General features: G+C 31.2%; 3 protein-coding genes across 3 annotated transcripts in view; 1 reads left to right on the forward strand and 2 right to left on the reverse strand.

Moving 5' to 3' along the window:
- The first annotated feature begins 8337 nt into the window (after window positions 1–8337).
- On the forward strand, window positions 8338–11914 carry LOC107475778 (F-box protein At2g27310). The gene is made up of 2 exons (XM_016095442.3): window positions 8338–8629; window positions 10752–11914. Exon 2 carries the CDS (start codon window positions 10768–10770, stop codon window positions 11890–11892), a length of 1125 nt encoding a protein of 374 aa, XP_015950928.1. The 5' UTR covers window positions 8338–8629; window positions 10752–10767; the 3' UTR covers window positions 11893–11914.
- Window positions 11915–12499: 585 nt separating this feature from the next.
- On the reverse strand, window positions 12500–12949 carry LOC107475779 (antifungal protein ginkbilobin-like protein). Its single transcript, XM_016095443.2, has one exon. The coding sequence runs from the start codon at window positions 12947–12949 to the stop codon at window positions 12500–12502; it is 450 nt and encodes a 149-aa protein (XP_015950929.1).
- Window positions 12950–14764: 1815 nt separating this feature from the next.
- The window catches only part of LOC107475845 (aluminum-activated malate transporter 14-like), a 4477-nt gene continuing 3280 nt past the window's right edge, over window positions 14765–15961 (reverse strand). The window contains exons 4-6 of the mRNA XM_016095521.3: window positions 15742–15854; window positions 15488–15631; window positions 14765–15172 (exon numbers count right to left, since the gene is read on the reverse strand). Of these exons, the coding sequence (XP_015951007.1) occupies window positions 14765–15172; window positions 15488–15631; window positions 15742–15854 (665 nt within the window). The remainder of the gene's footprint in view (window positions 15173–15487; window positions 15632–15741; window positions 15855–15961) is intronic.

Here is a 15961-nt window from a genome sequence, read left to right on the forward strand (position 1 = left end):
CATCTCCGACCGTTTTATTGGCCGAAAGCCCCCTCCCCCCCAACTCCCATCATAATGCATTCGAAAGAAACACCCGATGTCTTTCATAACGCTATCGACACTGTCATCATCCAGCGACAAAAGTTTGCACACAATAAGATTGTCATCGAGATTGTATGCACCTTTACCTCGCAAGTTCGGCCGTATCCCAAAGTCCCGAACAAAAATTCTGTGTCCCTAAAAACACTTTCACATTAGAAGACATATGCATAAAAAGACACTTCCTGAAGATACTTCCATTAGAAGACACACGAATAAGAAGACAAATTCAAAAGACACATCCAGAGACGAATTAGGTGGTAGTAGAGTAGCAGCATACGACGGATATAGAGGACACAGGGCCACACGTCCTGGCAACAGCGATGGCTTTCACGCCAATGCAATGAATGCTGAAGGAGGCGGAGCTTCGACCGACCCACTGGAGAAGACGAATCTGCGGCGGCATCTTTGATTAGGGTCCAAAGCAGAGGCTGCAGCTAGTGCTATCACAATCGACGTGGATGGCTTTCTTGCACACGACAGCAACGTCTTCTTCGCCGGAGCACTGGATGACACTGATTGGGGTTAGTTGTGGGAGAGAAGACGACTAGAGCGGGAGAGATGCGAAAATTGCCGCCATGCAGAGGAAGCTCGCCAGTCGCCAACAATCAGTATGAAACTGGAGAAGTGAAATACGATGGTGAAAACTGAACATCAGGTGAAATGGTAAATTTTTGAATTCATCAGTGTAATTACGATATAAATTGGGTAATTAGGTAGATGAGTTTTAAAAAATTTGGATTTTTAAATTCAATCTATTAAGAGTTGGCAGAAGTTGATTGAACCTAATTAATTACTTAACGAAATTCTTTATATATGCTAGACAAATTGTTCAGGATTGTTACTAGCAAAACGTGGTTTATATAATGTATTTTTCTAGTAACATTTTTTTCATTGAGAATACAAAAAGATTTCTGTCAGAAAAAATACAGATAGTTATATAGGTTATTTTGTTTAAGGTGTCGGTAAATGTGACACTTATTTTTATATCATATATTTTCCTTTTTATTGCATCATTAAGAAACAAGACATAAACAAACACAGATACACAATATTAGTTCTTTTAATAATAAGGAAAGCAATATAACTAGATAATTAATATACATCAACCATTATTCATCCGCCATTATTATTTATAGGAGTTCAGCTAAATAATTGCAAGAAATATTTTCAGATTTTATTACTAATCACTTCATAATTTTATAGTGTGAACTTTCCGTTATATCATCCATTAAACACAATAAGTTTTCCGCCATAGGTGCATAAGTAGTGCACAAGCTACTCCGTCCTGAGTTATATATAATATTAGAATAAACACGCAAATTAATTTTTTTTAAAATTTAGATCGAACACTTTGGTTTTTAATAAATTTTTATTTTTTAAAAATTTTCGAAAATTAATTAATCTCGTTGGACAAACTGATGGAGTAATTTATTATGTAGTAATATATTTTAGAACATGATTGTCTTATAATAAAATTTATTAGGAACTTATTTTTTCAATTTACATATTAAAATTTTAATTAAAAATGGTAGAAAGATCAATTTATTCGACGGATTAATTTTTAAAAACTTCTAAAGAATAAATATTTGGTCTAAATTTTTTTAGGACTAGTTTAAATATTTATTCTAATATTTATGAAGTGCCATCTAAGGATAGAGATGGAAACATGTAACTAATTAATAAAGTAATCATGTCCCAATAATTGATGATAGGATGATATTGGCTTTATTAGTTAACTACGCCAGGCACGGTGAATAGCGGCCAAGATTTGGAGGCCACACACCTCGCCGCCGCAAAGCATGCTGGGAAAAGCAGAACTCCTTTGCGTGCCACGATCATCAGCGGCGACTCCACCAAAAACGCCGCCATCGCCTATGTGAGGCACGGTAAATAGCGGCGAAGATCTGGAGGCCACACACCTCGCCGCCGCGAAATATGCTGGGAAAGCAGAACTCCTTCGCGTGCCTTATCATCAGCGGCGACTCCATCACAAAACGCCGTCAGGTGAGGATCCAATCTTAAGCAATCTAATTTTTGTTTTGCCCCCTTTTTTTTTATAAACCTGAGTTGATTCCCCCCAAATTTCAAGAAAACCCGCGAAGAGGATAACTGGTAGCCCGCGAAGCACACCCATTGCTGCAATTCCAAAACAAGGTTGTGAAGGCAGGACTCCTTCGTGGGCCACAAATCAGCGGCGATTGCATCACAAAACGCCACCAGGTGAGGATTTGTTAACTCAATTTCTCCTTTCCGCCTTTTTAAGTTCTCCTATAAATTCTATTTCATTCTTCCCCAAATTAACCAGAACCCCGCGAAGAGTCATTGGAAGCACGCGAACTCTGCTGCCGTCGCTGCTCCACTGCGAAGGTGCTGCCGATCCTGGGTCCTCTGCCCGCCTTGCACGAAACTGTTGAGCCACCCTCCACCGTTCGCTATCCTGAGCTATCGCGGCCTCTTCCTGTCCCTGGTGAGTTCTAACATTTTGAGCTTTCATTCGTGTTTTCACTCTTGGTTCGAAATTTTGGATTAACATATTGTAATGCAACCTTGTCTCCCTGATAGAGCATGCCTTGTTTAATTAGAACCTAAAGATGAAAAAAAGTCGAGTTAATATTAACCTTGCTTCACCACGAAAATTAATATCCATGCAAGTTTTGAGTTCTTAAGTAATTTTCAAGCACAAGGATAACATATATCAAGTTTTAGAACTAATATAACTCATATATAGAACCCTAAGAACTAAACAAAAAGAGAAAAAAAGAGATTAATTTTCAAAATTAAGCATCTATTTAATCTAAATAACTGTCTATACTCATACAAGCAACGTTATGATTATTAAAACAAGCTATACTAATTGATTAAGTGATATTAGTAGTGATTAGTTTACTTATTTATTTAATTAAATTTTAAAATTTAAATTTTATTTTATGCATAAATTAATAATAAATTTTTAAATAAAATTTTGACCCACAAATTTAAAAATTAATATTTAATTTATCAGACTAAAAAACACGTTAAAAAAAACATGCAATGATGTGTGTGTTTGGATTACAGTTTGCAAACCAGAGTTTGCATAAAATTGATTTTGTAAAATTGATTTTGATGATAAGTTAGTTTGGGTTAACGTGATTTATGTTTGGTATCTTTATATCAAAATTGATTATAGTAAAATAAATGTTGTTTGGATTATACTATTTAAAATCACTTTTAGATGAAAAATTACTAAAATAGACATCAATTTTATATACATGCAAAATCAGAATACTATAAAAAATAATATAAAAAATATTTATCATATAAATAAAATAAATACAATAAAAAATAAAAATATAAAGGAGAGTACTATAAATTTTATAATGTCACACAAAAAGAAAATATTCTATAATTTTTTTTAGTATCGTCAGTACTCTTTAATTTAGTATTATTTTAGACTATAAATTTTTATTATTTATGACTCTATTGTTACTTATAATTAATTTTTTATTTATTTTGTCCTTTTTTTATAGGATCATAATTTATATTATTCAAAATTTTGATAATAAACGTAGTATATAATAATTACAATTACAATTACAAATTTTACAAATTCAGAATAAAAAATAAAAAAATTAATACAAAACAAAAATAGAGTACATCAAAGAATAGAAAAAAATTATACAGATAAAAAATACAGGAAGAACTACAAAGAATGACTGTGAAGATAATAGTTACTAGTATCATTCTTATAGAAGAAAATGAAGGGTAGGGTTGGTAAAAAAAATATTTTAGCTTCTCCTAAACATGAAACGTGAAACGTGAAACGCAGAAGCTACAAATTTGAGCTTCTTCTAAACGTGGGTTCAGAGGCAGAATCAATTCTGCGTTCACAAAGATAAAAATTGCCAAACATCAAAGTGAAACTTTCAAGAAGGTCAAACGGGCTTCTCTCCTCCTCAATGTGTTTGCCAAACACACCCGATGAAGAGTTTGGGTGTCCACAAATATTATCACAGGTACGGCCAATGACAGCTAAGAGCTAGCGTCTGCTCATAAATATTATTCAATTGGCTACTTCGCTTCTCATTTATGTTACTCTTCCCACATGATTTTGGATTAGGGTACTACTCATCATCATACGCTTTCGTATACTACTACTACATACACCACTAATAATATACTCTCATTATTTTTGTTGGTTTGGTTTTTTTAGGAAAGGAATTTATTATTCTTTTTGGTGATAAGAGAATAAGACAATTTTTTTTAATACTAGTATTAAAATATGTAACAACTAAGAACTAGGAATCTAGATTGATCCATATTTGGGACCTACAACCTTTCTGTATTGTTTGTTAGATGTTAATTCATCCTCAACGATTGTTGTTACATACTTTGAAGTTGAAATGCATAATCCTTAGTACATGATTATAATTAATTAATTTCATAGAGAATAATAATGCTAATAAAACAAAATTTTGTACACAAATTAGAACAAAACACATGTTTAGTTAACCCAAGTGGAACCTAATGGACCTCAGGCTTAGACCACTAATTAAGATTCTAATTTATTAAATAAAGTAGTTCAAAACTTGTTCAACTAGATTTACCTATGTTGAAGATTAGTATTAGTATTTTTCCTTTCGAAGTTTAAAATCTGGAAAAGAAAACTAAAAAAGGAAAATAAAACTTTTATCAAGTTTTCTACAAAAAAAAAAAAAAAACGAAGAAAGGGTATGATCAGTAGGTTGAAAATCTACCATTTAAAACTCTTAATCATATATATGTAATGAAATTTTAATTTTCAGGTAGGAGAACCAATAAAAGTACAGTAATTATAATAACAAGGACATAAATTAATTACACATACCCCACTAAATATAATTCATATATAGTTCTATCAGAGTGTCTTTCTCATTCTATTAAATTTGGTGAATATACATCTATCTAAATATGGTAGTAGTTGCATATTAGATTGTTTGTTTACTCTACTCGACATTCATTTTCTATTAAAATTAAAAGGTTTTGATGTGGATATTTTGTACGTGGCAATGTTTAACTTGTGTATGGTGAATAATGATGTAGATTGCTTTGACGATAATTCTTATAATAGCCGTCCCGATTAATTTTTTAGTTTAGTTTACCTAAACTTAACTTATATGTTATTAATTAAAACTTTAGATATTAAGTTTTGTTTTTATCTTTAATATTTAGGGTGAAAATTAAAATTTTTCTCTAATTTTTTAAAAATAATTTTTAATATTAAATTTAATGTTAAAATCATTCTTTCGAACATAATAATTATTTAAATAATATAAATACCATTTTTCTATTGTGTTAACCCACTTACTATTTCCAATCACAATCCTTTTCAATTAAAGCAGAAATAAAAGAAAAGAAGAGAATAAAAAAAACACAGAAAACAATAAAAGAGAGAAAAAAAGGGAATAAAAATAAAGAAGAGAAATGTGACGGCAGAAAAGAGTGCAGGAAAGGAAAGGAAGAGAAAGGGAGGTGATAGCAGAAAAAAGTGTGTTTATTACCGTCACGTCGTGAAAGAGAGTTGACAATGTAAAAGAGTAAAATTGCTGCTGTCGTGTTGTAATTAGGGGGCGGCAAACGGGCCGAGATCTGTTGTGCCGGCTCGAGTAATCCACCAAAAAAGGTGAGTTGGGCTAAATATTTGAAACTGCCAAATTTAAAAAGTCCGCCTAACTCGTACTGCCTAATCTGTGGAATTTTGCAGGCTTTAGCGGGGCAGGGCAGGCTTCCCCAGTGGACCAGACGTTTTGTTGGTTAGGGTCGATTTTTTTTTTTTACAATTTTTTATGATGTTATTGATCTACAAGAGGATAAAGATGATAATTGAATATGTTTTAAGTTATATTTTGGATTATGTTTTATATTTGATTGATTATAAACTTGAAGATGTTTAATTATATATTTTGGACAATGTTTATTTTATTTTGGACAATATTAGTTTTATTATTTTGTTTTAAAAAAACTGATTTATGATTATATTTATTACATATTTATAATTATAAAGACTTTACTGTTTATGAATTTAGAAATTATAATTTTTTTATGTCTTTACAAATTATAAATTTATTGAAAGAGACGGGGGAGAAATTTAGGACTGCCTCACTAGGTGGGGAGGGGCGGAATGGAGTAGGCTTCCCCGTTTGCCACTTCTAGTCGTAACTAAGATGGTAGCAACTTCTATCGGCATCAAGTTCCATCACCGTTGTTGAGTTCCTAGTGATGAGGGGCTCTGCTCTTCCTCCTCTCTCTCTATGGCTTATTCCTCTTCTCAACCACAACTATTAAGACAACGACAATGGCTTTCCGCGTCGTTGCTTTTTCTTTCTCTTCCTTTTCCACCGTCTCTATTTCTCACCCTCTCTTTTTCTATCTCTACTTCTCTCTTAGCCGAACTCACATTTTTCTTTTCTTTAATCGCGATGGCGACGGACGACAGCAACACTACCTCTCTCCATTGTTGTCTCCTTATTCTCTTTTTTCTTTCTCTCATTTTTTTTTTCTAATTTTTTTCTCTTTTTTCTATTTTTCTTTCTTCCTTCATGTATGTATGTGTATTGGGTGTGAATTTAAGAAATTAGAGTTATGACAATGTAGATATGTAGTGGTAATGGTGAAATAAGAGGTATGTCAGTAGGTGCACGGTGAAAGATGATGGTAGTAGTGCGAATAATTTGAGTGAGAAAGGTGAAAGAAAGAGATGATGACGAAGGGTATTTTTGTTTAAAAATTAGAAAAAAGATTATTTTAAAACAAAATTCAATGTTAAAAATGATTTTAAATACAAAATTTTTTTTAAAATAATTTCAATTTTTATCCCAAATCTTAAAGATGAGAGAAATATATAACACCTTAAAATTTATTATGCATGTAATTGTTTTTAATTAAATCACTTAAAGGTACTTAGATATTCAAATAAAGAGCTTGATTTAATAAAAAAGAAAAAAAAAGCCAAAAGAAACTAAAAGTTTGCACAAGGGGGGTTTTGTTTTGATGTTTGCTCCTAACCAAAAAATTAGCATTTTAACTGAATGAAACAATATTAATTAGTTAAATTTATGTATGTATATATTAAAGCTCAAGTTTTAAGGAGGATTATAATCCGTATAAATCCTTTAAATTTATCCATAGTGAAAATTTAGAATTCTCTTTGACATTACAATATAAACTATATATTGTTGATTTTGACTGCTACTTAATAAATTGTTGTTACATAATTTAACTTTTTAGTAATAATTAGAATAACCATTATAAAATGGTCAATCAATTTGAGCGATTTGCAATATCGTTATTTTTTGGATTTGAGTTTAAAAGGTAAAGTTGCGGCAGTTTATTACCTTCATTTTCTTTTAAAAATTTGTGACAATTTAAAACCGTCGTAACTATTTCATACATGACATGATATTAAAAAAAAATCATAAAAGATTAGGCTAAAAAATATTTTATAATGTAAATTAATTTCTTTTTCCATCATATTTATCCACTCTTCATATTTTTCATTTTTTTTATTAAAATTTCTTGAAGTAAATGGATACAATTATAAATTTATAACATAAAGCACAAAACTTTACTTCGAGTATAAAATAATCTCTCTTTTAATTTGTTCTTTAATTGAATTTAGGTGTTTAGTCATTTTGTTCATAAAAATATAGGAAGAATTTTTTATTAAAATGTTTTTATAACAAAAAACATAAAAAATAAATATATTGACAATCAAATAAAATTGTTGTCTGCTTTTCTTCCACTTTTTTATTTTTAATATTGGATTAACAATGGTGTTTTTCTAAAATGTGATCTAATGTGATATTTTTCTAAAATGTGGGATGGTTTAATGTACGGAGTACAAATAGGACCGTCCGATTTTTAAGAGGTACAGAAATCGGACCGTCCGATTTTTAGGTACACAAATCGGACCGTCCGATTTGTGTTGAAAAAATTAAAAAAATTTGGAGTACACAAATCGGTGGATCCGATTTGTGTACTCCAAATTTTTTAAATTTTTTCAACACAAATCGGTGGGTCCGATTTGTGTACTCCAACTTTTTAAAATTTTTTCAACACAAATCGGTAGGTCCGATTTGTGTACTCCCATAGTTTTGAAAAACACAAAAAATCACCATGTTAAAGTATAACACCTATTTTACTACCATATCAAAATTTTTTAGCCCTTTTCTTCTAGTACCCATAAAAATAAGTAAATAAATAAATAAATAAAATTGTTGTCACAATAAATGGAAAGCATAGTTTGCACGGCATTCACTGTAAATCGTTGACCTCAGAAAAACAATCTCATGTGGGAAGAAAAGAAGGGTTTAGAACAAGAACGTGAACTCACAGCATTCTCCCTTCAAAATCGATCGTGACCCTTCAACCGATCCTTCAAACTACTCGTCAACTTAGCTCAAATCCCCTCTTTTCCCATCTGGGTTCCCTTCAAAATTTGATTTTTCCAATTCAATTCACTTCCTCCTCCTCCTATTCTTCCTGCTCTGTTTCCCCTGTTTCTGTTTGATTCACAGCATGTTTTGATATTTAGGTAAGTAAACACTTCTTTCTCTCTTGATTGTGCTGAATTTGGCATTGTTTTTGTTCACTGTCTCATTTTTGAGTTGCATTTCTCAAGTTTGTTTCTTTATATTTATTTCTTTTTGTTTCTATTTTCGGTTTTATTTTGGATTAATGGCAATTTTGTTCATTGATTTATGGTTGTTTCTGTGAAAGGGTTTAACTTTCTTCTGTAATAATCGTAGTAAAGGGTTGCAAAATGTTTATGAAGATTCTATTTTATGAACTAATGTATGTTGAGTTGTGAGCTGTGTTTGTGACCCACACATTTCATTAGTAGTTTTGATGCTTTTTTTGATTGGCTTCTCTGAACAATAGTACAATACTATTGGAATTTTTGAGTTAGAGTTTGTTAGATGAAATTGGGAATTCCAGGAATGAAAATCAGTATTACTGAATTTTTGCTCCAATACGAATTTACTATTTAACGCTTGAAATTCATTTCATTTTTTACATGTTTCACACTTAAAAAACCTAGATCATTTTAAGCGCCGGATTTTGCTTCAAGTAGGCCCTAGGATTCTTGGAACGTTTGGATTCCAAGAGGATATCTAAATCGATCGATCATAGATGATTGTTATGGAACTTTCCTAGTTTGTCTACTATGCTTTCATAAGTTCATATGTTCTTGCTACTTGCTAGTACAGTCATGGTTAGGAACATCGAGCATTGAGCGCCTAAATTTGTTATTATAATCACTCATTCTATGCAATAATTTTCTGTTTGCTCTTAAACCCTGGTGTATGTGATACCAAATATTGTTACCAATTTAGTTTGTAGTGAAAACACTCTTCCTATCTTAACTGTATTACTTAGCTTATTCCTTAGATGCATAAGAACAAGTTCTGATAGAGCTTCATGTCTTTGTTACTTGGTAATAGTAAACATGTTGCAAGTTTCCCATGCAGATTTTTTGTAATTACAGTATCTGTTACTTGCTGGATTCCAGTCATTTGATTCACAGTGAAGAACCCTTTTTGAATAATATTGTTATTTGGGATTGGCAATACCCCTTTTTAGTTTCTTGGGATGCTATAGCCTATAGGCCATGTGCTGCTTTTCCCAAAGGCCTGTTTGGTAATCGTCATGAGACAATAATACCGAGACACAACACATGTTTGGAGAAGGATATAGATACAAAAGTAGGCAAAATGTTTCCGGACAAAATTTGTCAAATTTCTGTCAACTCAGAAACCGGGGATAGTAGAGATAGGGACAGGGACCTTTTCTTTTTCTGTCCTGTCTCTGTCTCTATTGTCTCAATGTTTCTGAATATTTTGTCCTAAGACACTTATCAAACACAATTTAGAATTTATATTACCCCTTTTGCCATCCCAATCTTTAGAAAGAACTCATTTGTCTTGGCTGTGAATTATAATATATACTTTAGGGAGTGAGTGGAAATTACATATATGAGATGAGCACTACATCCTGATTTTTTTTTTCCTCATAAATTTTCTGTATGTTGGGAAACCTATGTTTATAGGAACGTAAGATTAGATTTGGAGTATCTCTGAAGAAGTTATTTTGATATTCTAAGTTCTAAGATGTTAACTTTGGATTTGCGGATATTCACTTGATCTCCCCTGTGTTGTGTAGGTATGTATGCATGTTTTTAGGAAACTTTCTTTCATAATTTGGCCATGGCATGTGTTAGAAATGCTTGGAAAATGATGTAAATCTCTTGGTCTGATTGATGTTTCTATTTCAAACCCTTAAGTTCCAATGACGGTATTAAGCTATGTTCATGCTATTATAATGCTATGATGTTGAGGTCTTATGATTACAAGATGGGGATAACTATAGACTATAGTTACAAAATTTTTCGCTTAAATTTTATGAAACACATATATAGTAAAGTAAGCATAATTTTACAGGCATATACATTCCTGAAGTCATTATCAAAATTTGGATTGAGATAGATGTTTGCTTTTTTTTTTATCAGATAAACTAAGTCCCGATAGTCCTACTTTTATATGCCTGATTATTAACTAATAAATTTTTAGTTAATTTTTTTTATTATTCAAGAGAATGCAGGTTCCTTCATTTTTCTGTTATTATTATTATGCAATTTGATTGTGTTCCTTTGACAGGCTGCGGATTATAGCAATGTCAGTCGTGCCGGTTGATAGCATCCCTTCGTTGAATAGTGATCTCTTCTACGACATATTACGACGTCTTGATGGCCCTACCCTGGCTAGTGCAGCATGTACCTGTGCAGCATTTTGTTCCATTTCAAAAGAAGAAAGTTTGTGGGAGAATGTGTGTTCATCTGTGTGGCCTGCAACCAACAGGGAAGATATCAAAAGCTTAATATCATCCATGGGGGGATTCAGAAAGTTTTATGCGGATTGTTTCCCACTTATAGTAAACAAGGAAGTCGCGGATTATCAAGAGAAGAACTTTCTTGAGTACCCGGATGATTGGACCGAGGCAGAATACTATGGTGATATGAATGAGTTCGAAAGCCTCTCTCCATCGGATTTCGTCTCTATAGTCGATATCAGATTTAAGGATAAGGCAATCTGCTCGAAAGTTCAATGGGGTGTCGGAGTTCCAAATGCTAATGGATATGATGGTTGGTTCTACAACTGCCCCTTTAGGATTGATCTCCTCACATATAGAGACGATGATAACAATGATGGTGTGGTTACCCTCTCAGTATCCGATGGTTTGCCACCGATTACATCAATGGAACGAGAAAGGAAAGATGGGAAACTTTGGCAAGAGCTTTTCGACGGTCTCCAATTAAGTTGGATCATGGTGAACCGTAAAATGAAGCAAGCTGCCAATCTTGCTAGCTGGAGACCTCTTGGCGGCCAAAGGCATTGGCCGACAGATAATGATTTCGTGATCAGATTTGGCTCCGTTCTCCCTGCAACAGACATTCTTCCTTCACAAGTAGTAGAATGCATCCTTATAATGAAGTTTAGAGTGGTTAACACCGAAGAAGATGGTGTTGGAACGAAAGTTAAGCTAACCGAGTTGAGCATGCAATTGGAAGACATGGAAGGTGCTCATGTTAATGGAAGGAACAGTTTGCTTATTCTGAAGGAAGCACTTAGCTGTAGAAGGAGCAAGAATTATAGTGAAGTTCTTGAGTCTTGTCATATGTACTCAAAAGTGCAGAGTGAGTTGAAGGAAGAGAAGATGAGGAATGAGAGTAGGTTGGATAGGCTTTGTATTCTAAGTGGCATTGCTGCTTTTATGACATTTTGGTACTGTGTTTTGTGAAATTATTATTATTATTTTGCCACTCTTCCATTTATACTATAATGAGCTAATAATATTGCTCATCAAGGTGATCAATTTTAGCATATGCTCTGTTTTGTTTTTTGTGGTAAGGTATATATGACATTCACAATTTTATAAATCAAATGGACAATTTTTTCTTATCCATAATTCAATCCACATTTAAAAATATTTTGGACTGACATTTTATATACCATGGGAAATGTGATCAACTCACTGTTGGGAGAAGTTCTACTAATTAGTAATTAGAGTTGTCACATTTAGTAAGAAAGTTACCCACAATTTTTTAAAGATATGAGTTCATAATGTGAGACTTTGTACATTCAAACTTGAAAAAAAAAAAAATAAAGATTTTTAAGCCATTAAGCCCAAACTAGATAAACAAATAGAAATCAGAATGAGACTCAAGAAATGAATATGGCAAAACAATAATTTGAGTTGATATGGTCAACAAAGTAATCATTTAATTTATTATTATTTGTGGTACACATTACACAACAACCTTATCCTTACAAAAAAAGCCTTAGCTTCTTCTATAGTTGTAGGAAAGTTGTAAGCCAAATCAAAGTTCTAACACTTGCACAATCAATTAATCATCAAATGGGTATTGTTCATACCTTATCGTACAATCATGAAGAACAGAACGAGCCCCTATTCTTTTCTCACATGAACTCAACATAGTAGTTTTTGCAACACCAAGACATGCTTTGCAATCAGAGGATGTTAGATTCGTCGTCTTCTTCAAGTTGTTGTTGTTGTTGCAAGCAGCATGTCCATATGCAAATGCATTAGGGTAAGGTGAAATATTGTAGTAATCATAGTTTTTTTGTGTTGGTGTTACTTCCTCTAATTCTTCAAGAACATAGGATAAACTAATTGCAAAAGGGTCCCCAGAAGTGTATACACCAGAGTTGCAGAGAATAGGGGTGATGTTTGTGTTTGGAACACACTCACAAACACTGCTACTCCATAATAATATTAAGCACAATATCAAACTAATTGTTATTGATGCTGCAAAGTTTGAAGCATTACTGATCATTTTTGCTATGATCTTTGATGACTTTTTTTTTTTTTGTTGCGGTTGTGTGTGTATAGGTTCCGTGAGTCTTATTATTTGTCTATATTGGATATTTAATAGCCCCTAGCTTTTTTTTAGCTTAATTTTTTTTCTTGTTCACAATATTTTTTAGTTCGACAGTCCATTACAAATTTAGGTTCTATTTAAAGATGTCGCTGGCTAACGAATTACTGCATACACAAGTAAGGATTCGAATTTCTAACACTTACTTAAGTCGGACGAGTTAATTGATCATTCGACCAACTCAATTTGATTTTGTTAGCTTAATTAATAGTGGATTCTTACATTAACTTTTAATTAAATATATGAAGGCCGGCCTTAATTTCCGGATGCATACAAAAGACATATGCTATACGCCTAAAGAAAATTATTAGTTTAATTTTGCATAATGTCCATTCATCTATACACACAAGAAAATATTTCAGTTAATAATTTATCCATATATCATTGTTTAAGGTAATTTTATAAATGAATGATAATAATTCATAATTTTTCAATTTTCCTGAGTAGCATTTCCTTTCTACCCAATAAAAATAAGATAAAAATCCACTCCAAATCTATTTAAGATATGTCACTTGCTTGTATCACTTTATTTTAAACGTACAAAAGTTAGTTGTAACGAATACTAAAGTTGTTTCGGAATAAACAATTTACAGTGAAAATTTAAGTGCGGTTAACTTTACGTGAAGTTGATAGTTGAGAGTTGTTAAATGATTTAAATGATTTGACTAAATTTTTATTTCACAGCCTCAACTTTACGTGAAGTTGACCGTATCTAAGTTTCTACTAAAATTTATATAAGTGCCTTTGACTTGTATTTTTATTTTCTGTTTTTTATTTTTAGTAGTTTTTTTTAATTTTTTGTAAAAAAAATTAAAATAAGAGTAAAAACTAAAAACAAAAATAAAATTTTAATATTTTTATTTTTTTCATAAAATTCTAAACACAAAAAATATTAAAAATAAAAACAAAAAATAAAAACACAAATTAAACGCACTCTAAAATTTTTATCATTACATCTTTCTAGAATTCCTTTTTTTTAATATCTTCTATTTTTATATCCTTAAAGCAATAACAAATTAAAGCTCTAAATAATTTGAAGGAATTATATATAACTCAACGATCGTACTTTAGGGATATAACAAGTAACAACTAAATTCATATATATTTAGATTTAAGGACAGTAGTTTACTTGGCTCATTTCATCTTATAAAAGTGACTATTCACTTAGATGAAATTCATTTAGATTACCCCTCAAGGATAATGAAAAACACATTGGTTCCAATTTTATATGCCAAAAATAATGGCAAATTAAAAAGCTAATATAGCATATTATTATGTGCATAGTACTTTTTTCAATTTAATCTAACATATACAGTAAAGCGTTTAGAAGGGAGACTGAGATTGAGAGATAGAGATTAGAAGATAGAGACTGAAAGATAATTAAAGATTAAATTAAGTCTTTGTATTGTATTGATATAAAATATACTGAACTAAATTATGTCTAAATATCATATTTTTGTTAAGATAAATATAAAAGTTAAGGGGTAGATTGAAATTTAAAAAGTTAATTGAGAGTAATTTTAAAAAAAATATTATTAAAGTTTTAATATTCAATTTCAGAAATTTCAGTCCTATCTATCTTTATTTTCTGAAAATATATATATTGAAATTTTGTGTTTCAAAACTGAAATTTTAATTTCAATTTTTTGACCACCAAATATAATATTAAATTTCAATCTCTCAATTTTAACAGTATTTGAAAACAAACACTGACTAAGTAACTAGAGTTGAATGTGCAATAAAGCCAGCAATATCTCCAAGTTGTTCCACCACTTTGGTCAACTCCTCTACCTTGTTCACAACCTCCTTGAGCAAGAACAAGAAGCTAGCAATTGCAAGTGATACATCATCATCATCATCATAACAATTATTATTCTCATCATTATTATTAAGCATTATTGTTGATATCTTCTTGGATGTGGAAATAGTAATCTTAACCACCATGCTTATCTCTGCTCTTGATGCCTTTAACTTAGTTGAGATTTGAGAAGCATGAATCTTCCTCATTTGTTTCATGCTTTCTCCAAGTTCCTTTAGAGTCCACACAATATTTGACCCAATTGCTTCAAAACATGGTTCAATGACTTGGATTGTTTCACTCCATGATTGCAATTCCATGGGCTACAAATTAAACACCATTCAACTCAAAATATATAATAAGCTTACATCTAATAAGTCTATTATATCGTTTTTTTATAATATTACTATAGAAGACTTATATTATTATAATATTTTTATTAAATGTTAATAAAATTTAAAAATAATAATGATATATATGTGTGTTATCATATCTTTAAATTTAAAAGTCAATTAAATATATGAATTTAATTAAATAATTATGTAAAATTATATAATATGTGATTTTATCGGTGAATCAAAATTAAATTATATATATTACTACATACATGTGCATGCAAATTTAATTTGTTAACCTACCTTTTTTGAGGTTTGGAGGCACCTTCCAAGAACAAGAATAATTGCAGCCAATTCCCGATTAACCTCTCCAATCTTTAGGTAATTTTGCCAAGGGTACGAGTATCCAAATTTTCCATGCAAGGGCTCCCACTTTGCATAATTTGCCTAAAAACAGAAGTATTTTTTTTTATTATTATTACACTTAATAATTAAGAGAATAATGGATAATATAATAGAAACACATGATGATTCCATAAGTATATATATATAAATACCAATAACTCATCCTTTGACTTGGAGTTCAACAAAGTCTTGCAAAAAGTGAAGTTGGTATTGGTGGCCTCATTTTCTTTTTCGTCAGCAAATCTCATATAATCCTCCAAACACCCTACAATAAAATATATGAAAGCTAAGATCAAAACTGTGTTTAATGGCTAGCTTGGCTATTTGTTTTTCTTGTTTTTATATTAAGACATATTATATAGTATATTTAAC

This window comes from Arachis duranensis, chromosome 2 (genome assembly GCF_000817695.3).
Source record: "Arachis duranensis cultivar V14167 chromosome 2, aradu.V14167.gnm2.J7QH, whole genome shotgun sequence".
Classification (NCBI taxonomy): domain Eukaryota; kingdom Viridiplantae; phylum Streptophyta; class Magnoliopsida; order Fabales; family Fabaceae; genus Arachis; species Arachis duranensis.

Coding starts and splice junctions, on each gene's coding strand:
- LOC107475778 (XM_016095442.3), top strand. CDS start 10,768: ATGTCAGTCGTGCCGGTTGATAGCATCCCTTCGTTGAATAGTGATCTC.
- LOC107475779 (XM_016095443.2), bottom strand. CDS start 12,949: ATGATCAGTAATGCTTCAAACTTTGCAGCATCAATAACAATTAGTTTG.